The sequence below is a fragment of the Ptychodera flava genome, chromosome 16 (assembly GCF_041260155.1).
Source record: "Ptychodera flava strain L36383 chromosome 16, AS_Pfla_20210202, whole genome shotgun sequence".
Classification (NCBI taxonomy): domain Eukaryota; kingdom Metazoa; phylum Hemichordata; class Enteropneusta; family Ptychoderidae; genus Ptychodera; species Ptychodera flava.
In genome coordinates, this window is record NC_091943.1 from 20,463,240 (window position 1) to 20,490,976 (window position 27,737).

Here is a 27,737-nt window from a genome sequence, read left to right on the forward strand (position 1 = left end):
CCCTCTGTACGACCATAATTATTTCTTTCGTCTTCAAGACGGTTCTGTAAATGAAGGCGCCCATCGGCAAGGGCGAATATGGCTATGGTTGTATTTGTCTTCACATACAAGGAGATTTGTCACCTCCTGCTGAATATTTAAATTGGCTGAAGAAAAATAACCTTTTGCTTGGGAATATAACACACCCATTACCTTGCCACTTTTAAGTAGAGAGACACGACAGTGACAAGTAGTCAGACTTACTTGTCTTGAAAAGTTCCATACCATGGCAAACAAATAACGTAGCGTACCAAAAGGACAATTGTATTAAAAAGATATTTTATTGATAAAGTTGGCAATAAAAAAGAGCACCATCGAATTAATTGCAGTATTTTCAGCATGAGAATGTGAATAGGTGGCTATGAAGGGTTGTACTTAAAAAAGTTCCCCACAAGTGATCAATTACATTTTTTGACAATTGTGATGCTTGTATGAATAATATGATCTGATAAAGCTAATTGTTAATTCTGTGACAGTAACCCATTGTACCTTTTAAATTCAAAATTGTAAACGCACCCCTGAAACGTGCCTTTTCATAATCAAAAGTTCATCCACAATATAATTCTACCATTGAGGGCGCCCTATATCACCTGCAACGGCTCTCGAACGGAGTTCAGCTGAGCCAGGTGGCGCCACTAGCCTCCTATCAACGTGATTTAATATGTTTTAATATACATTATCGGTGATCGTCATTGCAGCATGATTGTAAAGTTGTTGTACCATGAAAATTCTGCAACGCATTTTCTGTGAAGTTGAAACATACTCTACAAATCTGGGTCAGGAAGATCTTAAATAAAAGTACATCAAATATGAAGCTAAATAACTAAAATTGGTCATTTCATAGTACAGTTGATAGCATTAGGCTCTATTCAAATTAATGCACAAAGACAACTACAACCAATATGCTCTATTCAAATCAATGCAAAAAAACAACTACACAAACATTGAAAAAACAAGACGCAAAATTCATATGTTTATTAGTATGTGAATAGATTGCTCTAAAAACTGGGACGGCACATCCCTGGAAATGCCCTTGTGGAGATGACTGCCAATCCAAGACAGCACTGTATCATGGTCAGAACCACACTTGTGAAGTCTGTGCGGTGGTTGGCTGAGCTTCAAGAAAGAGACAATCAAGGCATGAGAGTTACAAAAACACAGTGATTGAACTGAGCAAATTGCCATACTAACACTTCACAGGAATCGGACAGTAATAAGTACATTTCAGGCAAAGAAATGACTAGGAAAAAAATATAAAAATATTTCAATTCAAAAAAATTTAGGTACTATTTTATTGTGAGGGACTTAAACCACATTAAAAATTTGACAGCTGTTTTGTTACAGACAGCATACTGGTACATAAACTAAAGATGATGCTTTAACCTTTGATCCACCTGGTAACTGCAAATTTGCATATGCCCATAAATGTTCAAAAAGGCATGTCAGCCACATTTACATACGGAAAGCGCCTGTGCACTGGAGTTTTGGCAATGCAGTTTTTGTGCGCCCTCTTTCGATGAAATCAATGACTGGCTACAGGTGATCATATTGCTGGTGAGATTGATGAATATCGGGCTGGCAAATCACCATAGCTGTGGGTCCATAGCTGTGGTGTTTCAGACGGGATTCCTGCCTTTTACGGGCCGGTTTTGACTTTTCCGATTTTTAACGCCGCCACCACAGCTATGGGATATTCCATAGACTAGCGTCCAAATCCGCCGCAAGCACCCTTTGCGCAAGTTTGCTCGACGATATTTCGAAAAATTTTCCATCCAAATTACAAATTGCCAACACTCATCGACAGCTTGGTTATTAGGGACTCACCAGACCAGAAATCCGCTCAAAATTCACTGAAATATCGCCTTTTTTCTAAGTTTGCGCGACATGACTACACGTAGACCGCCATTTTGCTAGCGTAAAACTGTTGGTCGAGGATCCCTGCAGTACGTCACTACAGTGACGTAGGGCCGTGACCTCTCAACTTCTAAACACAAACTGAGAGATTCATCGTGTGATATCGATGACCATCGTTCGTCTATGGACATTCCCAGTCTCACAAAACTGAAACCAAACTTTTACTTGGGGGAAAAAAGTTCAGTCCTAGGATCTATAATTATTCGTGGCGCGCCGCGCGGATGCTGGCCGTAAGTTAGTTTGTGTTCAGAAGTTGAGAGGTCACGGCCCTACGTCACTGTAGTGACGTACTGCAGGGATCCTCGACCAACAGTTTTACGCTAGCAAAATGGCGGTCTACGTGTAGTCATGTCGCGCAAACTTAGAAAAAAGGCGATATTTCAGTGAATTTTGAGCGGATTCTGGTCTGGTGAGTCCCTAATAACCAAGCTGTCGATGAGTGTTTGGCAATTTGTAATTTGGATGGAAAATTTTTCGAAATATCGTCGAGCAAACTTGCGCAAAGGGTGCTTGCGGCGGATTTGGACGCTAGTCTATGGAATATCCCATAGCTGTGGTGGCGGGGTTAAAATCGTAAAAGTCAAAACCAGCCCGTAAAAGGCATGAATCCCGTCTGAAAACACCACAGCTATGGACCCACAGCTAGCAAACTCACCATACTCCTAGAGGGTCAAGTTGCTTCATAGAACTAGCGAGGCCCCCTAGGAAAGTCTATTTGTTTTCACAATGAAGATGGGGCCTAGTTTTTTTACAGGTGCACTCACGTGGAGGGACCGTGGTGCACTGAATTATTTATATTCAAATTGATTTTAGAATCACAGACAGATGACACTTACACAAGACAATATATAATTTTTTTTATATCTTTTTCTTGAAACACTTGCTAAAGAACGCTACTTTACTGTACTTTTCATTGATATGCAAAATTAATCGCAGACATACGGGGACAAATTCAAAAGAATACAGACATCATGTAAGACAAAAAAACACATACTTTGTGTAACAAGAAATGTAAGGAGTTAATAAGCCATAGCCAAAAATATAATCAGCAAGTTGGTTCAAGGAGAACTTGGACAGCAAAATAACATTGAATTGACTCCTGAAAGTACAGATGAGCCTTAAAAAATACATCAAGTAACCCCACCCACTCAAAAAAATAAAACAACAAACAAAGCAAAAAATGACACTACAAGGTCACAAGGCTGCTGCCATAATGGCTATCTAATATACTATTCTACTGAGAGCTGAGATGCTTAACTGATTAAACTGTGTAGGCAGTGGACATGATTGCTTACTAAACCAAGAAGTAACATTTTGTTGCTGTGTATAACATACAATTTGCGGGGTGCATCAGGTTAACCCTTTGAATGCTGTAGTTTTCCTACCAAAATTTTAGTGCAACATTTTGTCAATTTTCATAAAGTTTTCTGTAATTATTTTGATAATTTTGAACCAAAGGGACATCAAATTTCATCGGCTACAGTTTTTTATAAAAATTTTGGAAAAAAATCTGAAAAAAAAATTTACTGGAGGGGGGGGGGGGGGTAAATTTTTAAAGGTGACAAAAATTGACTTTGGCGCTCAAAGGGTTAACATTGTGAATGAAGAGGGACGGGTATGGTGGGCTTGATGGAGACGTGAACTGGGTCACCGATGAATTGCCAGAGAAAGATGAAACTTTCAGACGTGGTTGAGAGGTTCTTGCAAACACACCATTGTGAGTTGTTAGCACTTTTAAAGAGTTGTTGTGGATTTGCAAAAAATTGTGGCTGAACTGCTTGGGAGATGGTATCCTAACCAAGCACACCATGCTCCCTGGAGATTGCATAAAACAGCCATAGCAACACTTACACAGTCCACTTGGCCATAAAAGAGTTGCTCACACAGTTGTTAAAATCCTTCCTTACGACCCTGACCTTCACTTCTTCAGAGGTGAAAAGTGGATGCATATGCATGTAAATGTTAGTTTAAAAAGTTTATAAATAGCACATATTTATTCTTTTCCCCCGTCTTGAAAGTTTATGTACACTAACGCATTATATGCTGATGAAGATGTTACTACTGTAAACTTACCCTTGTTTGAGAATGTTATAAACCGTCAGCTGTCATCCCTATGTCTACATATGTGAATGTGACTACACTACAGAGAGAACTTGGGATGTACCATTACTTGGTGGGGGGGGGGTTGACAGGATGAGAGCAGACTAGTATGGCTCAGATAAAGAACATTCCAGTACAGATCACCTAGTGACAAAATCCTGAAAATGAAGAATGTGATAAAACACAGCAACAAAATGTCACTTTGTAACTTTTCTGGCCGGAGGAGGGGGAGGGGGAGGGGGTTTGGCAAACAAAGAGATCACCAAATATCTTCATCAGAGTTCATCATGTTCTTCGTCTGTCTCTGATTCCTTCCACAGTGCAGAGGCCTCGGTGTCGCTGAAGTAGTTGGGTTCGCCCGTGTAGTGGGTTGGTTCTATTAGCAATGGCTCGGCTGACAGAGCAAGTAGATCCCGCGGTCCAAAGTGTTGGGCCCAGTCGTCCCTGTCACGTAAAAAAAAAATGATAGAGTGATCAGTAGTTAATGGGAGGTCTGTAAGAAATTGTAGATTATGCGGTCAACACTGGGATCACCAGGCCCTGTGTCTGATAGTAATGATGGGTAAAAAGTACCTGAAATTGGACAGCCTGGAAGTGCATTCATTGCCCCATTTGTTGAAACTGAGTTTGACACCACTTCCAATATCTGTGGCGCAAAAAAAACCAAAATTAACCAAACAAGACTTAATTTTCGTTTCTCTTCAACATTACAAGAACTATCAACGCCAGACTAAACCTGGCAATGATTGAATGTCGGGACTGTCCAATACCAACTACCCTTACCCTGTCTGTATGTGTAATCGCCCTGAACTACAACATCAGGCATCACGGCTACAGTTCTATATCTGATCTACTATTTCTTATGTACCCTGAATCATAATTCCATAACACTGTCATGGAAATGAAATATACCCATGTATATTTCATGTAAATTTCTGCTACACATATGCCATGGATGTGGCAGTACAAATATTATGTTATTTCCGGCAAGGCTACCCGTACAAAGATATTTTAGCCAAGAGCATGACCTCAAAGTGTGGTAACCTGGGTAAATATACACACTATGAAAACATATCGTAAAATTGCTGGTTGAGAAAACTTATGAAGAGAAGGCAAAAAAAGAATGGTTCACAAAATTTAAAGTCAGCTGCTGGAGATACCTGATTGTATCTTTCCTTTACATTTGCTAATTATGATACTTGTAGATTTTTCATAACAAACTTTCGATACTTCTAATAATAGGCTAAAAATTACATCGTAACAGTAAAATGTTATGATTGTATGTCATAATATTTGAGCTATACATGAAAACCCTAGTTGAATGTTTTGCCAAGAGAAGGACGGAAAATTACAAACATTAACAAGAAGCTGAGCATTTTGATATACTGTGTAGCTATTCCTTGGTATGAATAGTGTTGTTTACGTTTACAGCTTTGTTACGAAATATACCTGCATGCGCGCGTTATCAGACGTTGTCTGAAATGTGGACAAATTTTGTTGTTGTATGCGTGGCTGTTGTTGCAGCTTGAAGTCTGAGCCATATATATGTCATTTAGTATTCACTGTTGCACTAGCAGTCACCTCCTCAGATGTATTTTCCTTGTGTTTGCATGCATAATTTGACAAATATTTATTTTTACATATTAATGAGAGAGCAATTACGTCTCTTTCAAAATCAAGAATCCAAATCGAGGGTCATCGAGCAAAATTTTGTCTTAGACTAACAAATTACTTAACATTTGCCAATATTTGAAATTAAAATGGCCATCATCCCTGTGCTGACTGTATGGTAAAAATTAAAATTTTTGATTTTCAGAAAAACTTTAATGGTGAAAGCTTTTCTAACTCCAAGAGCTTTCAAATGAGATCTAACAAGTGGAAGATCAGAAAATTATTGAAAAAATTTCAGGTTACGAATACCTGTACCAACGGTACATTCTACCTGAATAAAGTTGTGAACAAAATATGGACAATTACCAAAACGTTATCGGAGAAAGACTTACTCTGGATGTCTATCAAACATGATTGGAAGATATTCATCTACAGGCACCAATTTAGGCAGAGGGTCACCATCTAGGAGTTTCTGAGCTCCTTTCTGTGATAAGATGTATCCCAGTGTCCAGTAAGTATAGTACGGCCACACTAGACGTCGGGAACCACGTACATAGGACTCCTTACTGTTGTCTAGCCTTTTTCGACCTATGTAGCTGTAAAGAAAAACATTAAAATTTTGGCACTCGTCTAATGGCATTGTAAATGATAATACAGAATATAGATACAAACAGGATATAGCAACAAAAAATTTGTGTAATTCATATTATTTCAGAATGTGAAAAGACAAACGTGTTGCAACTTTGTTTATACATTTGTCCTGAAGGTAGTTTGGGCCTCAAAATTGAAGGACTTCAACTATTCGCTTTTGAAAGTAAGAATAAAAATCAGGGGTCACCATGCAAAGTTTGATACATATACTAGAGAACAAATTACCTAACATTTACCAATATTTAAAATTCTGTTTTAACTCTATAGGAAAAAAATAAATTATTGATTTGCAAAAACAGGTCAGTGAAGACTTAATTTACTCAGTAAGTTGCAAAATAAGCCCCCACAATGGGAAGCCAAACGAGGTACTACAAAAGTTTGAGAGTCAAAATATCTGTCCCCAAGGCGCAGTCAACCTTGGCTGATTGAAATATTGCACTTGAATGACCTCAAGATGTACTTGTAGTATTGATCAAATACTGATCACCACAAGATAGTTCAAAAATGCTTGTCTTCTTGTAGGTCAAATGCAATTGCTAAACACTGTAAACCTTCCAAACAGTGTCCAATAGTGAGATTAAGTTGCAAAGCGACATGTGGGGATGTGAGGAGTACATTTGAATACTCACACAAGATCCCAGTTGATATGGAGTTCCCTCAGTTCATTCATAACTCCCTGGAGCCTTTCCCGGAATTTGAAATGGAATCGGATGTCATCTTCCAGCACCATGACCTTGCTGTAACTTTTATTTACGACCTGGATGTACAAATGAGAGTGAGTTCATTGAGTCCAATAATAATACATTTTGTATTTTTGATAAAACAACATGTGCACAAATTTCGATCTGAAGAAAAAGAAATAAATATACCAGCTTTCAAAACTTCCCATTTATTTTGTCTTTTCCAATAACTATGATAGTTTATTATCAGTTTTTTTATACTTCCATATTTTAGAGTATAATGATAGCCTATTAAAACTTTGACTGCTTCAAGGGTTCTCATGACTGTCAAATTTCAAACTTCAATGCATTACAATTACATGGTCATGAACAGGTGAACAAGTGCCATAAAATTGATTTGTTTTGTTTGCAATAATCATTGGAATCAAATTTCGCATAACATTTACTGCACATTGCACCTGATCTATTCCACTAGTTGGAATTCCAAAACTTTACGAACTCCCGGAGCAACAATTTTGATCAAAAATTCGACACTTTCCAACTAGATTATCATGCAGACTTTGTAACAACAGCCCACCAGACAGTCTGTGCTGTGCATCCATTGCAAGTGTTTATCAATATTTGCACGTTGTAAATTAAACATGGTCCCATCTTTATACGGAATTTATTTGCCGTTGTTGACACAACGAACATTCCCTTCCCTGAACTACAATGTACACCTAATTCACCATATGTCATGTTTGCTGTCATGAAATAAACTGGTTGTGAGGTTCATATGCAATGTTTGACAACTGGGAAAAAAAAACAGGTCAATGACACTGTAGCTCCCATCCTGGACTATTTACTGTTTATTCTCTGGTCAGATATTTGAACATGTGTGAAAGGGATAAAGTGCATGAAGTGAAAATACTTAAATGTAATGTACTGGAGACAGTGAAATATGGTTTAATGTAATTATTCAGAATATAAAATGGAAAAAAATACAGAAATAGATATATCGAATACTGTCATACAACCATTTACTCAACAAGTCATTTACAATGACATAGTCCCCACTTGTAATAGGAGTATTAGTCTTGATGGGGCAGGAAAATGTGGTCATTAAGAAGTATCACTGGAGTGTATATGTTGAGATCTATGGGCACATAGGTCTATGTCGTTGTTCCCAATTTGAAACACATGAGGCATGTCTAAGTTATGGTTCTAAATCGGGAAAAAGATCAGACCTCTAGCATTATTGGCCAGCCAAGAAATACATATGCGCATTATAAATGAGGTACAAGATGTGACATCTTAAGGTCTAATATCCTATCAAAATTGGAGGGTATAGAACTTGTGGTTACTGAATATGCATATATATGTATAATCAAGGTCAAAGGTCATCGAGGTCACATGACATTTGAAAAAAAAATTATATTGCTAATTAATCCCTATATGCCAAAAAATCAGATCTCTAGCTCTATTCGCTTGCCCAGAATTAGATGTGTACATAATTAATGAGGTAAAGCGTGTGTTGTCATAAGGTCTCCATCCTACTAAATACAAAGGACATAGCACTTGTGGTTACTTATTTATTGACATAAACATATATTTTAGGTAAAAGGTCATCGAGGTCACATGACATTTTGTCAAAAAATTTCTCTCCTATAGTTATCCCTATATACCAAAAATCAGACATCCAGCTCTATTGGCTTGCTCAGAATGAGATATGTGCATAATTATTGAGGTACAGTATGTGGTGTCATAAGGTGTCCAATCATACCAAATATGAAGGGTGTAGCACTTGTGGTTACCGAGTTATGGAAAAATATGTATATTTGAGGTCAAAGGTCACTGAGGTCATGTGACATTTTGTCAAAAAATTGTATTTCTAAGTTATCCCTATATACCAAAAATCAGTCCTCTAGCTCTATTGGCTCGCTCAAAATTAGATATGTGCATAATTAATGAGGTACAATATGTGGCGTCATAAGGTGTCCCATCATACCATACATGAAGGCTGTAGCACTTGTGGTTACTGAGTTATGGACAAATATGTATATTTGAGGTCAAAGGTCACCGAGGTCACGTGACATTTTGTCAAAAAAATTGTATTGCTAAGTTATCCCTATATACCAAAAATCAGACCTCTAGCTCTATTGGCTCGCTCAAAATTAGATATGTGCATAATTAATGAGGTACAATATGTGGCTTCATAAGGTGTCCCATCATACCATACATGAAGGCTGTAGCACTTGTGGTTACTGAGTTATGGACAAATATGTATATTTGAGGTCAAAGGTCACCGAGGTCACGTGACATTTTGTCAAAAAAATTGTTTTGCTAAGTTATCCCTATATACCAAAAATCCGACCTCTAGCTCTATTGGCTTTCTCAAAACTAGATATATGCATAATTAATGAGGTACAATATGTGGCGTCATAAGCTGTCCCATCATACCATACATGAAGGGTGTAGCACTTGTTGTTACTGAGTTATGGACAAATATGTACATTTGAGGTCAAAGGTCACCGAGGTCACATGTTATTTTGTCAAAATATCAGAGATATCTGCGTGAACGGATGGACTCACGGATGGACGAACAGACGGAAGTGACCCAATCTATAAGCTCACTGGACTTCATCGGTGGGGACTAAAAATTGTGTCACTGCATCCTTTTTGCAATATGAATACAATGAGAAACTAAATCTTTATTTTTCGTGGCCTTATACATTGGAGTCTATGGAGATCTGCCTTATACATGGGAGTCTATGGACGTGTAAACTAAAAATATGCAAATTTCACCACGATTTGCCCAAATTTGGGAAAGGTCACTCCTATGCACTTCCATACCAAGTTTCAAATCAATCGGACTTGTGGTTTCAGAGCAGGAGATTTTTTGACCAAAAATGGGAGAAAATTACAAAAAAATTCATGAAAATAGCAAGTCCAAGATACTGACCCAAGATAGGCACAATCATTTCATGTCAGCCCAAAGTACTTACATGCTAATTTTTCATGTAATCTGCTCAGTGGTTATTGAGTTTTTTCAATTTTGACTGTTTTTACATTTTTCACTTAATTTGCATATTTTTGGCAATGACAACTTCATTTGAACAAAATCTCATCTACAGCCCATCATCCATGTACACACCAAATATCAAGATGAAATGTACAGCGGTTTTGGAGTTTTTGATGTTGACGGACAGACATACAGACATACAGACATACAGACATACAGACATCTCCCTAGCCTATAAGAATAGCTTCCATTGCCATATATACATATACATATGGCTATGGGAGCTAAAAACAGGACAATCATGTTGCACACATTTCTACAAGGTTTTCACTCAGCCTATCTCTAAACACGTAGAACACTATTCACATCAGCACTTACTGCTGCAAAAAGTCTTGAAATCATGTGATGCATTTTTGAATAAGCTCTCTTTCTTGACTATTTTGAAAGCCCTTTTCAACTCAACTTCAAAATTTATTCCCTTTCTTGACCAAACTGAATTGTGTTGAATGTCTCTCAAGTGCTAATTGACATCAAGTTCAAACAAGGCACCAACAGTAATATCAATAGTCACCCTGTCAATGGGCAATGAACTCATGATCACTGAACACAAATGGAGCTTGTGAAAGATAGCTTGTGTTGAAAATTCTTCAGAAGCTGACGAGACTTTCAACAACATTTTGGTTTTGCTGATTGCTAACTTTATAATCCACCTGGAGAAAAAAGTCAACAAACGGCAGTTCTAGCTCTAAGGGCCATTGGGTTCACTGATTTCTCAATAAAGCTACTTCACACGTTTTTCTCACCTCTTGCCATATTCTGTAGTGACTCAGAAAGCAGCCTATTTCACCCATGGTTAGCTCTCTGCCATGGTAAGGGTCAGCGAACCCCGGTAGCATGACGATTCCCATGTCTTGGATTATCTCCTTGGTCAGATCCCTGCTAATAACGGGAATAAAAAACTTGTAGGCTTTCATGAAAAAATAATAAGAGAGCCACTATTGAATCACACACTGATCAGGTGGTTTTTTTGAATATTCAAATTAACGGGTGGACAGTAAAAAACTGAGGGTTTGTTTGCTAAAACCTGTAAGGGGAGGCCGTTTTATTTCTGGGGCAATAATGATTTTGGAGAAAAAATAATTGATCCTTCAATGGTTTGAGAAAGAAATTACTCAAACAGACATAAGTCAAAAAATATTTTCTGCCACATGCCTTGAAAACAGCAAAATTTCAGTGATCTGATTCTTGCATATTCTCTGGAGATAGCTGTCATGGAGACAGAAAAAACTTTGCAGCTACACCCACTGATTCCAACCCCCCCCCCCCCCCCCACCCCCCCCCCCCCCCCCCCCCCCCCCCCCCCCACCCCCCCCCCCCCCCCCCCCCCCCCTCCAAATCAAATGTTTCTTCCTACAATGGCTACTGAGGAAGCTGAGGGGAAAGGGTAGAAAATTGGTCAAAACTTTACAACATCTGATTTAAATTTCTTCTGTAAATGGTATCTAGTACAGTAAATTGATACACACACCATCCAGGGTTGTGTCTGAGTTGTGACTGTAAGGGTCTAATACCAGACTGATAAATTGAAAAAATGTGTCATTTATTTTCTACATTTGTTGGACAGAATCATTAGGCAAGACATGAAAGCTCAGTGCAAGAAACAATTTAAACAAGATGACTACGAGAAGAAAAAAAAACAATTTTCACTAACTTTCCATCCACGGCTTCAAAATGTTTGAAATCTATTCCCAGCTGTTCTAGGTTCCAGAACATTCTTTCTCTTCTGTCTCGTCGTCTGGCCAAATTAATCATGTAGATCTCGTCGAAGCCGAGCTTATCCACAGGCCTAGGGGTTACTGTCACATAGTCTGACGTCTTGAGCGGTGACCTGTCCACTGTGAGGTCAAAAGAACAACAGTGTGGTTGAGTCGGAGACTGGGAGAGGGGCAGAAAAAGACAATGAGTGTGCCCAGTACGTGAACCATTTGACATGCAGTTAGATTAATGAGACTGGCAAGGTAACAACTGGATAAATGTGACATCTATGCATCAATAACAAAAGCTACTTCAAAATGTATGTCTACATTTTACTGTAAAACCTTTCTACAAGCAGGCGAGGAACTTTGTGCCCAGTTTTTTGTGAGCTAGCTGTCATGGGAGTTTTGACATGCTGTTCACCACGCAAAAGGTTGGGAAAAATATTCAACCCATGCAGGCTAATTTGTTCTGTAAATGGTTCAGTTTAGACACATTTTACTTTACTCTAAATCATTTTCCAGGGAGATACCATCAGATTGGTGTGTATACTGGTATACCAGATGAGTGCTGCATGATTAAGGTAGAGGGCGCATCGGGGACATATTTAGAATGTCAAAATTTTAAAATACATTTTCTAATGCACCAATGATGGACTGATTTTGAAGCTCCTGGAATCAACAGTTTCCGATTTCATATTTCGTGAAAATTGAAAATTTAAAGTGTTCTTTACAGAGTTAACACAGGAAGGATGACCATTTTGAATTTTAAATATTGGAAATTGTGGTCATCTGTTTCCATTGTACCATAATTTGCTCAGTGACCCTCAACTTTATTCTTAATTTTGATGGCAAATGCTTAAAAGTTTGCATAAGGGACGTTTGAGCAAAAGTGTCAGTCTTTCAATTTCGATGTGCAACAGATTTTTAGCAATTGGCACAACTACTTTTTTACCTCATTTGCACATTTTTGACAGAAACATATTCATCTGAACAAATTACCATCTCCAACCCTGGTGCACCTGTACAACAAATGCAAGGATGGTAGGTGCTGCAGTTTTTGAGTTTTTGATGTGGACGGACATACATACATACATACGTACATACATACATACATACATACATACATACATACATACATACATGCAGACGCCACTGACTTACCATATAAGCTCTCTTTGTAATATATCAATGTGAGCTTTGCAGCGCAACACCCAGATCACTAAGTTCCCTGTGGTCTGATTGTAATCTGGGGCTGAGGTTCATATTATGTAACAAGCTGTACAGTACTGTGTGTAAGCGTGTGATTGTAAGTGCAGCGTGTTTGATTTCCCAGGGTAGCTGTATTTCAAATACAACCTGATAATAGCTGTGGCAAAAGCAGGCAATTTGAAAACGACCTTCTATGACAGATGTATATCCACTGAACAGCTGAACAAAACAGCAAAGAATGAGCGACGGTGGCAATGCCGCCATTTCTACAGGTGATTTTTAATGAGATCGCTGTTAAGACTATTTTGTCTGCACTTATTATGATAAAAAGACCTGCAAGCTGAAATTATCATGTCTTGAGGGTTGATTCATGTTGTGTAATAACTCCATTACCAAGACAGTCTTTTGCTGGCTGGCCCTCAGTCACCTGGCTTTCCTCGACTGCTGTTACTGGCTGTTGTGTCCACTCCTCAATCTACACAACAGCCTTCCACTAACACAACAGTCTGCTGAAGTTTATTCCTCCAATCTACTCTGTTCTGATATTCATATGCCCACAGACTTGCAGCAAGTCTATCTTTTGCTCAACATGGAATTACACAGTATTCTCCTTGGCTTTGAAAATCAGAGGGATATTAATTTACATCACAATACAATTTGCATATTCTTTGGTTGTGAAAATATATTCTTTTGTGTGGATATTAACATATGAATAGATTGCTCCAAAAACAGAAGGTTGGCTTCACCTAAAATCCCCTCATGGAGAGCCCTGAGCATATGTACTGACTGGGTAAAAATGTTGAGACAATGAATGTCGCTACCACAGGCACTTGTAAACTTACCAGATGATTCTAAGTTGAGATGAAGCATCTGTTCCACCGTGTCTTCCAACGTTTCATGATACTCTGATGGGATTAGCAGCTGACCAAAGTAAACACTGTTCAAAATGTACATATGTACATCTGTCGTTTGGACAGAAAAAAAATTGAGTAATTATTAGTCATCAATATATGTGATGGTTGTGTGGAAGATATCATAAAAATTGTTATAATTGGTGAGCAATAAAAATCCAAGGATATATATAAGCAATGTGATATCATTGAGACACATTTTTTTTCCGGGGAATTCAAGATTTGGTGAATTTGTAAGCCAGCAAAAAAAGGGAACATGAAAATTAATAGCATAAAGAAATTTGAAACAAAATTGGAGATGAAAGACACACATAAATAAATAAATAAACATACAAATATAAGAAAAATAAATAAATAAGTAAATGAACAAAGAAAAAAATTCAACGGAAGACTTGAGCAATTGGAGCAGTCACACATTGAATGAGATTGCTAGTGGACCTTCAAATTGATGACTATTGCAAATCGATGAATATTAATACCTTTGACTCAGTCAGAAAAACACTGATTAGAGGTGATGACAATTTATTATTGAATAATATCTCCATGAAACTCAAAATTATATCACCGCCTGATCTCCTGCCAGGTCGTTAAGTTTTTGAGTTCTTGTACTCTGCCTATCTGGTGCTGCAACAACATGTGCCTCCCTAGTTCTGGGGTGAGTACACCTACCTGCTTCCCTAGCTTAATGTGCAAACTTGTCCACGGCCCACCCAGCTAACTGTTCATTATCTTGCTGTGACAGTACAGCATCTCCCTAGCTGACTGTGTAAACCTACCTGCCTCCCTAGCTGAGTGTGCAAAAGTCAAGATATCGTCGATGTCTCCACGATACGACTCGAGGGGTGTAAATTGCAACTTTTCTGAAGCAGCTTTTCGTAAATCAACTAAGAAGGTTGAATGAACCATTGGTACCGGAAAGCAACCTTTCCGCTGTCTTTTAAAAGTTGGCATGTATTCTGGCGTCCTCCGATAATAACCCTGAAAACAGAATAATCATATTTTCTTTCTTATCTTGTGTGTTCCAATTTATTTCTTGACAGGGCTTTTTATTTTGTAGGGTATTTTCAAAAATTAAGTGCAGCCCAGACGCTTTTCTAAGTCAGCAACAAAATATCCATCATAATCATTAAAAATCCATCCACTGAAGGTTTAATTTCGATATTTTGAACAGATACACCATCAGTCATATTACTAATATGAATTTTAGGGGTGGTGGAGATGAAATGATTAAAATACAAGTTCATTAAATGTGAGCTAACTTTTCAGTAAGTTCTATCGGCAAGTCATCAAGAGTATCAGTACCGAGCGACACCACTTTCACATTTATCTCAGCCCCCTAATTATGGCATTTGGGGTTCCCCTCAGCACATGAAAGTAATCAAGTTATGGGACGACAGAAATGGTACCTGATTTTCCGTAATATTTAACAATTTTCCAAAACTTTAGCAAAAACATGTTCATTGATCTATCGTTACAGTAACTGCAAGTGTTCCCTAGCAACAGATTGGCAAGATGAATAGATATAGACTGGCAAGAATAAAATTCAAAGTTTAATTTCATTTGTCAACTAATTGGACAATTTTTTTCGAAAAAACACTAACAATGATCGATGTTGTCTTTTGGTCATATACCACTACAATGCTACTGTCAATTCTGACAAAATTGAGTGAAAAATCGCAGTTTCGCAGCTTTTTGTAAATGGATGCCGTCTATGCTTGAGAATTTTTACACTAGAAACACTCAATCAGCAACAAGATTTGAAAAGTGGTCACCCTCCATTTCAGATCACAGTCTGAAGCTGTTGCAGGCATCGATTTCCGCCACCACAGCAATCACCTGTGTTAAAGTTCTCTACTTACACTTTCTGAGATTCCGCACCAGAAATTGGAGTAGGCCGACCGCGATTCCAGCATCGGTGCTACGACAATTTTCCTCTGTGACATCAACCATTGCAGGGTCTCAGGCTCTTCGATAAAATTGTCACAATCCACAAACTGGTTTTAAAAAAAGAGGGGAAAAGGAAATTCATGAGGTCATAGCATAGAATTCCCAACACTCACATATACTTATAAAGTTTTTAGCAGGGTTTCGGAATCCTCCACCAATCTGAATCAAAAAAGTACCTCCGACACACTAAACTCCACAGAATCTATCAACGTCAAAGGGCAGAAAATTTTTGATGTGTTGCTTTTTCCTGTATTAAGGCTGTCAGCTTGAAGGCATTTATTGCCGACTACAGTTTTGTCAGATTTTTTCAAGGTGCTGGAGTCTCCCAGAGTATTGTAAAACTTACTAAATTGATATTCAAAATAAGAAACTTCTTTAAACAAAAAAATAAACAAATGAATAAAGTAAATAAATATGTGTATGTATGTATGTATGTATGTATGTATGTATGTATGTATGTATGTATGTATGTAAGTACGTTTATGCATTAGTGTCGTACAGGTGTGTTATTAAATGTGTGTGTATGTATGAAGTAGGTAACATTTTGAGCCTTGCTGTATTTCCACAGAACAAAATTTTACAGATTCTTAGACCACTGGTACAAAAAAGGAAACTATACACCTGGTATCATTCCATTTGACCATGAAACATTCACCTGACGCTTGGCTGACTACAACAAGGGGGTAATGCACATTCTTAACACAGTTCAACTGTTGTGTTTTGGCATAGCACAAATTCTGTCCCTTTGATTCAACATGCTACTTGGGGGAATATGAGACCACCCCTCTTCTCCATCACCCTAAGTGGCAGGTCAAACCAAATCTGATTAAAATCAGATGAAGATATGGCAGCCTCCATTTTCCACCTTTGCTTGTTATGTTCTTGGCTGTTCTCATAAGCTGCCAATATTGCCTCACTACATCTGAACCATTGCCATAGAAGATAGCGTTCAAATCTTGCGCATCGGCCAGAACAACTGACCAATCTGAAAGAGGCTTACAACCACCACTAGATATGCAATGCAGCATTGTATTTAAAGATGCAACCGGATTGTCTCCTATAGAAAATGTGATCTTCCAAGGCAGTAGTTCAGATGTGGTGCAGTGGCTATCAGCCAGGAGAACATGTAAACGTCACCAGTCTCTAAATCTGATTTTAATCAGATAGGGTCAAGCAAACTAGCTCTGAAAGCAAATACTTTGCCAAAAAATTTTTAAATTCATTGGTAAGCAGATTATATCATTCGCCTGAGAACTCTATAGCTGCAACTGCCTCAATGAGTCCAGACTGGAACCAAATTTTGTTATGTTGCAGTATTTCCGCAAAATCTCCCTGGGATTTGGCTCACAGAGACCAAAACCTAATTGCCAAACCTGAAATCATGTGAATCAATTCCATGATTCACATTCTGAAAAGCATTAAGGTAGTATGCGCCTTGAAATTGAAAGACTTAAACTTATGCTCAAACTTTCTGTAAGGAAACTTTCAACCATTCTCTTACTAAATCAAAAATAAAAATCAGGGGTCACCGTGCAAAGTTTGGAACTAGCGAAACAAATTACTCAACATTTTGCAATATTTGAAATTCAAAATGGCCGCCATCCCTGTGTTAACTCTATGGGGTAAAAATAAAATTTTGGATTTTCGAAAAACTAAGACGGTGAAAGTTTTTCTTTCTTCAAGAGTTTTAAAATGAGCCCCCACGAGTGGTAGATCAGAAAAGAATTGTAGCAATTTGAGAGTCCGACACTCTGTCCCCGAGGCGCATTCTACCTTAAAACAACTACACCCAGTATTCTTTACTTAGAGTCTTATAGAGACTTTCATTCTGAGTGTCATTGTTTTAGTTCTACAATCTATTTCAATCTATTTCTGCTGTCTGCCATAATTCATATTATGTTGATGGAAATCTTTCTCAGGTTCAACTGCAGACACTGAGATGATAAGGCACAATATAGTTAAGAAATATTGTATGTTTGGACATTCGATACATTATACAAGTTATATGCTTACTGTATGAAGTGATGCAAAATGGCTGATCAAAATTATGCCCAGTTTGAACAAAGTTGCCAGCTTTGCATACAGACATACGTAAATCGGGGGAAAACTTGATTTTTAGCAGAATTATGTGACTTGGCAAGTGGGCAGATGAAATGGTGAGTTCTAGAAATCTTTTATTTCCCAGGTTTAATTCAATCCATTGTTTTTTTCAAGATGTTCTTTAGATGAAAGTAAGGGTGATGGTGCAATGTCATACTGAATACAATGCGTGACTCGAAATAATTTCAACTTTTGCAAGATTTGTGGGGTATGTCCGAACTTTAGTTTTCTAAACTGTGGATTTTGAAGCAAAATGTGGGCCTTGTCAATATTTACAAAAGGGTCATCAGCATTTTAATTTAAACAAGCTGCAATACCAAGCCCAGAATGCACCACTGGCAACAAGTGGTTGTAACACTTTGTTATGACAGAAAGTTGCTGAGAATACAATAATCCCTTGGAGAGGCTTTCAGAAACCTGTAGAGGCTGCGATCATTAAGTTTTCGTTACAGTGAAACCCTGTATTCAAGTAAAGTAGTTGGAATTTCCATGCTTGTGTAACCTGAACGCTCTTCCGCTTGTTCAGACTCAAAGATGGAACAAATTGCCACCCTGACTGAGAGAAATTCTTCTCAGGTGTATATGATAACAAGCTGGGTTTTTCTTGAGCCAAGTGCTTTCAAGCATGGTGAAAGAAGGAGCAAAGAGCACGGACAGGAATCAAATGGTAATGGTAGTAGTTGCCTACCCAGGGGGAGGGTTGAAATTTGCCACTTTACAGTCCCGGTGTCAAAGACGGACCCAGCTCTGAAAAGGTGCTGGACAAATACGAACTTGGGCCAATTTACAGGATTCATTTGAAGTTGGACAAATGACAAAAGTCCATGATTTTGGTACCACTTTCCAAAATTACTGCAACTGACACTGTCTTAACCAAGTTGTCTAAACACAGGGAACTGAGTAATCTTGTTGTTGTTGTTGTTGTTGTTGTTATTGTTGTTGTTGATGGTGATGATGATAATAACAAATATTAAAAAACAACGTGTCATTCCTTGCTGTTGTTTGTCGATGTTGTAGATAATTGTAAAAGAAAACTGTAATCGTGACCAAAAAACGACGTAGGTCGCCCAACGTCACTCCCGTCCTAAGGTTGTATAATAGGACGGGAGTGACGTTGGGCGACCTACGTCGTTTTTTGGTCACGATTACAGTTTTCTTTTACAATTATCTACAACATCGACAAAACACAGCAAGGAATGACACGTTGTTTTTTAATATTTTTATTATCGTCATCATCATCACCATCAACAACAACAATAACAACAACAACAACAACAACAAAACGATTACTCAGTTCCCTGTGGTCTAAATTCCTGGGAATCACCACCTCACAAAAGGGAATTCTCGGCGGTTTCCAATTTGCACATGAATGGATAATGACCTGCATTGATTCTCAACGTAAGCATAGAGCTGTAGGAGTGAGTTACAAAGTGGCTACTCACTTTGGCGGCAGGGACTGCCTTTGTTTACGACAGGAGGCACCTAGATGAAATTTGCACTTTAATTGGCTGATACTGGCCTAAACTGCTAAATCAAAGTTCTCACAAACAAAGCCACATTAAAAGCAGCTAGAACACACTCTTTGAGAATGGACAGTGAAATCAACTTTCTTACGCCCAACATTTCAAAGAACATTCCTGTAAAATGTATCAAATCATTCCGAAACATTTCATAAGGGATCCAAAGATTTTTTCAGGCTTTTTCAACCACATAGGTGTGTTTCCATTATCCAACACGCCAAATATCTGTGTTTGGGGACCAGAAATAGGCATGCTTGCTCCAAACCTCTCCTGACATCACTAAACACATTTGTACTAAGGCACAGGAAATTGTACATTACTCCCGCGGTTACTAATTTTTATTTGGACCTCAGCCAAGTTCTGACTGGCTCTTCACTCATTTTGTCCAGTTATTTTCCCTTTCACAGTAAAGTGTACACATCAATGGAAGAGAATACACTTTCCGTGAACTCTTCCTTCTTCCATGCTGCTTATGAGATGACTTGAGTCTCATTTTGAGCACCCTACCCCATACATGCATTTGAAGGCTGTGAAATTCAGTTTCTAAAGCGTTAAAAATACCGCAATTATACGGTGTCGCTCAAATTTGATCAGAATGGGTATATACCAGTATGGGTACCAAAGATCAACAATAAATGTTGTTTCTATCTGTTCAGTGCAGGAAAATTCTATGTTGATGTTATGACAATGATTTCTGCACAGTACAACCAGAAAAACAACAAGAAATATTTAAACCAGAAAAACAAGAATGACAAAAGTAATTAAGGTCTGAAACTTTAGGTATTGGAGGTCAACTTTAGCAACATGCATCATAGCAGAAAGGCAGCTAGCCCCTCTTAGTTTGAGCATAGACGGTCTTCCCCCTCTACTGTCTATGGTTTGAGCAGGTCTGTTAATATGTAACAGTTCATAAACAATGACAGGAAATGACTCAAGGTCAGTGGAGTTTGCCTGTTTCAAGTCACTGGCATGCCATCACTCCTGCACATTTGCAGGATTTCCCTTTTTCTTACCTCATTTGCACATTTTTGACACTGACGTGTTCATTTGAACAAATTCACATCTCAACCCCTGCATCTACCTGTACACCAAATACTGAGATGGTAGCTTTGGCGGTATGGGAGCCTTTGTGTGTGACGGACATACATCCACACATACATACCCACAAACATACAGACGCCACCGACTCATCATATAAGCTCTTTTTGGTATTTATATACAAAACCAAATATGAGCTAAAAAATCAACAGCAGAGACATTTCCACCACAGTGATTGGTGGCTGTCTAGTGCTCTTCTGGTCATCAGTCATCTTTGCATAATATAAAAGAGTTTTATTCTACTCTGGCAAAAATACCAAATAGACAGATTTCAATGCAGTGCATTCTGCAGGAAACTTTGAATTTTAATATTTTCAATTTTGCAAAAAAAATAACCTGAACTGTAATTTGCAATAAAGTACCAAAGCTTCCATTCATGAATGTTATTTGAAAAAAATGACGAAATCCGAGAAGTCACCAAGTCTTACGTGACTGATGAAAGAGTTCATGACAAGTTTTTCAGAGCTTGTGCAATATGGAATGAAAGAACCATTGAAGACTGCAGACAGACTTTGTTCTGCTTGGCTGCATGCAAAATGCCGAATTCACTATGTGAGGCAACCGAGGGGCTTTGTTACACTTTTTTGATCTGGCTGAGTCACACACAACGGAACAGTCCTCACCACATCAGTGAAATTATACAAAGGCAGTAGGAAAGTCAGTCGCATGATTAATATGCAATCTGCAGGCAAGACCTACTCTGAGCAGAATGTTATAGACCCTGCAATCGACTTGGATTGTCTGAAAGGAAGTTTATCCTTCATTCAAACGACTGAGTGAATCACTGATTCATTCACTGACTGAATGAATGAATGAATGAATGAATGAACATAAGAAATGTTTATACGATGTTTTTGAATTAGTTCACATTGTTTTGAGATTACAGTTGTCTCATGAGAGATTCTCTCAATGGTACAGCTCATACAAGATTTATAACGCCAAATTTTCAAATTTATCTTTATTGAGATCAGGCATATTAAGGTAGAATGCGCCTCGGATACAGATATTCGGATTCTCAAATATTTACAATACATTTTTGTTCTACCACTTGTGGGGGCTCATTTTGAAGCTCTTGAAGTAAATAAAGTTTTTACTGGCTTATTCTTGTGAAAATAAAAAACAAGTTTTACCGTGGAGTTAACACATTGATGGTGGCCATTTTGAATTACAGGTAAAGATGAAAATTGGGTAATTTGTATCTCTAAGCATAAAATTTGCATAGTGACCCAAAAATTTTATTCTTCATGGTTAAAAGTTCCCGTGAGGAAATTTTGGGCAAGCGCTTAAGTCTTTCAATTTTGAGGCGCATTCTACCTTACATCTTTTTTCTTTTCCGAAGTTGCATTGCTGTACCAAGAGTCTTCCAAAGCCTTGCAGTCTCCCCATTGGTTCTCTATGCATGAAACTTGTTGGCTCTTTTCAAGAGTAAACAATGTCAATTTGCACAATCTCGTGACTGACACTGAATATAAGTCCTAATATCTAAGATCCATCCATGTATACTAGCTTACTGCTGGGCTACAAAGTCCCAAAACCCAGCTGCAAGGAGTAACATACATTGTATGCAAACTGAAAATTCTGACATCCTTCTATGGCTTGATACGATTCTGTTCATGACATTTTATATAGCAGTACATGTTTGCAGAGGCGCTTTTAAATTTTCCGAAAATCTTAGGAACTTACGAAGACACAATAAGAGCTAACTACTAATTCAGTCCTAACATAGAACCATGAAAGGGTCAGCAGCTGTAACTTTTGATAATTCTCTTACTTTTATGGTTTTCAATGTCTGCAGTTTCTTTTTACATACTCCCAAAAATTAGCTGCATGGTATTCAGCTTATCCACTAAGCCTGTGTACATATGGACTGTATTGCTATGGATGACAGGTAAATTATGGTCTGAACTAGAATTCAAGTGTAAACAATACCCTAATAGTTCATTTCACACATATAGACACTGTGCTGGCATGCTGAATTGTAGAAGTTCCAGCATGCTTTAGGGAGGGGAGTAAGAACTTGTGATTGACATACAGATAAAAAATAGTAACAAAATCATCAAAGGTTACAGGTATTGGCCCTTTAATTGATGCACATAGTATGCATAGATATCAGCATCCTCATTTCATGATTTGCAATGTAAATACCAAGAAGTAAATAACAATATTTCGAGTAAACTGGAAAAATTAATCTGAACCAGATTCTGGTGAGGCACTGTCAAAAATTTTGGTTCAATAAAAATGAATTCCACTACCTTTTTGCATTCACAAGAATAACAGTATTTCACTCACAAATATAAAATCTGCCCACTGTTTCCGAGCTTCATCCAGGGCCTTCTGTCTCAGATCCAGCAAATGACGCAGTCTCTCGGCCGGCCAGTCATTGGGTCCCTTTTCAGATTCATATTCGGAGGGTTCTTCTGAAAAGTGTACATCGACCCTGTGATACATGTGCCGTACGTGGGAGACCCACTCCTGAAGAATGTTCGTGGTGTTGTCGATGTTGTGATCGCTGTGAATCCTAAAAGACAAAAATAACCAATCAGCTGAGAGGTGTAGGGGAGGGGAGGATTAGACTTGAAAGATTTGCCACTCGTGAGTGTTGGTCACAGAATCGGCTGCTCTTTCAAGTGGCAAATCTGTATTTATAGAAACTATTTTTTCTATGAAGAGTCCATCAATGAATGAAAATTTCTGATTATAAATCAAATCAAATAAGAAAGCCCATCAACAAAAAACAAAGACACTGAATCATACAAAGAAGTGTCTCCTTTTTTTACAACAGAGTATACATTATCCAGGTATTTCAATAAACCTACCTAGTAGTAGTCATAAATTTTCATGCATCATCAGACATACGGGAAAATGGCCAGCAAAACAGAAAGAAATTTAATGGGACTGAAGGTGATTCATCTGTTTGTTTGTCCAATGTAGATATCCTATCAAAGTTCTCTCTACCCGCTGATGTAGACATGGTCCAGTAGATCATGTTCCATCTGGTAGCAAACTCAAAATAAGAGGTCCAGCAGAGCAATATCTAGTCATGGAGGTAGCTTAGTAACCCTATGGTCTAGCTCTACCCTGACAGCACCTGACCTAACAAGACAGGCAAATCACTAAATTCATTACAATCCTGCTAAATGACCCATTGATTGCCATTGCGCCTCTTTGATCACTCTATCTGTAAGGGACTGGTCAGTTTCTTCGGCCTGGGGGGGGGCCGGTGGATTATTTTTTGCCGACGTCAAAAAGTGGCTGACCCCCCCTATTCCAAATTTTGAAAACAGGGTGACCCCCCCTATTCCAAAGTTTGAAAACAGGGTGACCCCCCCCCCCTGCACGCGACAACTGTAATATGTAATAATATACCGGTAATACTGTAATACACACACACACACACACACACACACACACCACACACACACACACACACATACTATATATATATATATATATATATATATATATATATATATATATATATATATATGTGTGTGTGTGTAATATATAAATATATTATATTTTACATACATTTATATTTTAACAGTCATTAAGTGTTTTAATGAAATTGTTGGCATGTCAGTTGTAAGATAGGAATTTCAAAGTGTCAATCTTAAAGTTTAAATACAGTACATTTTGAATGAGCTGTGAATGTATTTCACACTTTCTATGCTTAACCAGATGTCCTGAATTGTTGTACAGAAATGGATGTCAATCATTAATATCAAAGAGGAAAAAGCAGTAAATCAAAAATTTTGATGGGTGTTAAGACTTGCCAGCCATCCAATTAAATCTCCTGAGGAGCCATAGAGAGGCATTTTAGCCAAATCTGATATGTGCAGTGTCTGAGATGACCTTTTCTCGTAACATTGATATTTGTGCATGTTGCTTTCTCATACTGAATTCTCATAGAGAGAACAGAAAAGTATCAGGAATTTGTCATGCTTTTCATATGAAATGGAGATTTCATAATAGTACACTTTCACTTAGCAAACATCAAGATATCTCTGGTATATATCTCTGATATATTAAAGTATGGCGCCCAAAGGGCGCGGAGAAAAATATGAAACATCCTGATATCTCGGATATATATGTCTTGTATATTAAAGTAATGCACAGGAAGGGTGTGCTGAAAAATGTCTGAATTATATTAAAGTAATGCGCTCGAAGAGCAAGCTGAAAAATATTGAACATACATACATCTCTGATATATGTATGCCTGATATGTTAAAGTTGGGCGTGCTGAAAAATATGTCTGATTATTAAAGTTACGCGCCCGAAGGGCGCGCCGAAAAATGCAACTGGATGAAATTTGTGGCTGACACGATGCATTTTAGGCAATGATGAGCCTGTGTCGAAATTCAAAAACACACTGACCCCCCCTATTGGGCATTTCAAAAACATGGTGACCCCCCCTATCACCAAAGTCAAAAACAGGGTGACCCCCCCCATGAATCCACCGGCCCCCCCAGGCCGAAGAAACTGACCAGTCCCTAAATGATACAATGGCAAAAATACAAATGACACTCTGAACATATATCTTCAGTTGTGTATGGGTCTGTGCCGACTCCAACCCACTGGGGCATGGCGTTACCTCCATGGTTGGGGTTAGAGTTTGTGGAGACCAATACACGACTGGTTGACAGTCTTTCAGTCTAACCATGGACCTAAAAAAGAGGACCATGGTCTAAAAACTCCCAACTTGTTTTATCAGATCCATATTAAAAATATTCAACTTCAGATTCAAGATGAGAAAAATGTAAAACAGTAACAGCTACAGTTCTGCTCTTTAAAACACGCCAGCAAATGTTATCCCTGAGACAGACCTCGCATGTCGAAAAACCAGTCAAGGCAAACTGGACAGCATCGGTGGCCATGAGCTGCCGGTGGCCCATGCCACGTTTATATGTCTTTCGACCGTGACCGGTCCAGAAAGACGGATTGTGAGGACAGGCAGTAGACGCACTGCACAGTAAACATTTGACGGGAAACTTCACAGACGCCCGGGGTAATCATTCTGTGCCCATGATTGTCACAGAATCGGACAGTTTTTGAGGTGTTTTCCTGTCCATTGAAACAGCTGTTTCGGGTTGAAAGGTCACACCTTCACCTCAATAACTTGCATGACAAAGCTACATGTATACTTCGGCGATCACTATCGGATTACCCTGTTGTGCTCAGGTCATTTGAATAGTATTAGAAGAGAGGTCGCTTTGGCCAGACTGCCACCTCATCAAATGCAAATCACCTCCACTGCTACCTTACCAAAGATCATAAACAAAAACAATACTCATCTTAACGCAACACTTATGAAATCACCATTACAAATTACCGACGGACTCTACGTACCATAGGCTTATTCGCTGTTTCGGGTATTTTAGTCGTTCGATGTTGCCGAGGTACATGGGCAGAGAGTGTGCCTTGTTGCGGGCAAGTATTGGGATGAATACCGTCGGGTCCAAATAGGGATCTTCCTCCTCGGTGATCTGTGGACTTTCTTCTACTGTTGAATTTCCTTCCAGTACACCCTCAACGCAAAACACGGTGAAAATTAAAGCCAAAATGGCACAACAGCCGGAGAGTCTCCTTGCTTCCGCCATCTCCGTCTCCCATAATCGGATAAACTGAAGTGTCAAGCAGTGTCGAGCAGGCGCCCTCTGTACAATTATGAAAGTACCTTTTGTTTTTCTCTGTTCGTCTTCTCGAACTCCATTGAAACACAGTCCCTCTAGAGGGACTGTCATTGAAATAATAGACCCCAGGGTCCACGACTATTAATATGCTGATGTAAGTTCTCGGTCAAAGATACATATCCATACAGCTGAAACTATGTCTTGACGATAACCCTTACGTGGTTCAATAACTTTACAAAGATTCATGACGAATACTAGCCATATTTGACGGGGACTGTGTTACCCGTTCAGCCGAAGTGTATAGTAATAGGGCTGTTCACGGTTTACGTCACTGTTCTCTCATTAATATGCAAAAATAAATATTTGTCCACATTTTTAGATTACGCTTTTGAAAATTACGCATGCAAAAACGACGAAAACACATCTTAGTAGGCGACTGCTAGTGTAACAATGAATACTAAAAAACATATTCACTACTCAGAGTACAAGCTGCAAAAACAGCCACGCATGCAACATTGATAAAATTTGTCCGCATTTCAAGCTGCGTGTCCGATGTCGCGCGCGTACAGCTATATTTAGTAACAAACCTGTAACCGTGAACAGCGCTATTGATATACGCGATTGAACACGCAACGACTGCGGGCGCCCTACATGAGATCTGGAACTGGTACAAAAATCAGTTTAATGTTACTATGACGAAGATAAAGCAGATATAAATTATCTGTATCAAAATCAAGTATTCGTTAATCGTTGGACTGTATTGTTAAGTTTCCTGCCTTGTCGTAAGATTTCTTGTTAGTTGATATAGAACACAATTAAGTGTTATTCGTCGGGGTGCAAAAATTACACTTCTAGTGTGTTCACAGTCACTGATGGTGTTAAGCAAGGTGAGATTTTAACCCCAAAGTTGTGTGGTTGAACTTTAATTTTCGGTAAGATTTATGAGAAAATTGAAAGTCGCCCATAATAATGCTTCAATATTTTATCAAAGCTCGGCCTACAGACACATTATGAAGTTTACAAGGTTAATTTTCAATTTTGATGAGAGGGTCAAAATTATCTCCATGGTAATTTAGCAAATATTTACAACGGAAACATCACGAGATTCCTAAAATTAACAGTCAATATCAGCGAATAGAGGTCCTTTTCGCAATTTGCGTAGTTATTTTGTGAACACTTGTCAAGGAAGTATTCGACGGTTAAAGGAAACTCCTGCAAGGCTTTCATTTCCATCTCAGTCTCCATCTGTACAAAATACCTTGTGACAATGCAAATTTAATATATACCAACTTTACAATGCTGTTCGTAGAATTATGGGATGAAAAAAGTTGACACGACAAGAATACTGTCCATGAGTTGAGAAGATTACCGTAGCGTGTTTAAAGTAGTTGTGGCACGAAAATAGTTTGCAGCAATCTGAGCTGTACTATCTGACTCGTTATGTATATAACAAAATCATTTAAACGTCTGAGAAACCTGCACTATAACGCTAAAACTCCTCTCTTGTTAAGAAACGACAAATTCATCTAAGTTCCTAGCATTCTTCAATTATGCTCAGGGCAATAATAT

The 27,737-nt window shown here is 38.3% G+C and overlaps 1 protein-coding gene across 1 annotated transcript; it reads right to left on the minus strand.

Annotated features, from left to right (window-relative positions):
- Window positions 1-301: 301 nt before the first annotated feature.
- LOC139114247 (procollagen galactosyltransferase 2-like) lies at window positions 302-26,170 on the minus strand. Its single transcript, XM_070675826.1, has 11 exons — window positions 25,885-26,170; window positions 22,828-23,056; window positions 15,733-15,867; window positions 14,650-14,851; window positions 13,805-13,924; window positions 11,708-11,891; window positions 10,800-10,935; window positions 6,945-7,072; window positions 6,057-6,260; window positions 2,614-4,497; window positions 302-1,631 (listed from the first exon to the last, which is right to left on the minus strand). The coding sequence occupies exons 1-10, from the start codon at window positions 26,133-26,135 to the stop codon at window positions 4,329-4,331; spliced, it is 1,758 nt and encodes a 585-aa protein (XP_070531927.1). The 5' UTR covers window positions 26,136-26,170; the 3' UTR covers window positions 302-1,631; window positions 2,614-4,328.
- Between the last annotated feature and the right edge of the window lie 1,567 nt (window positions 26,171-27,737).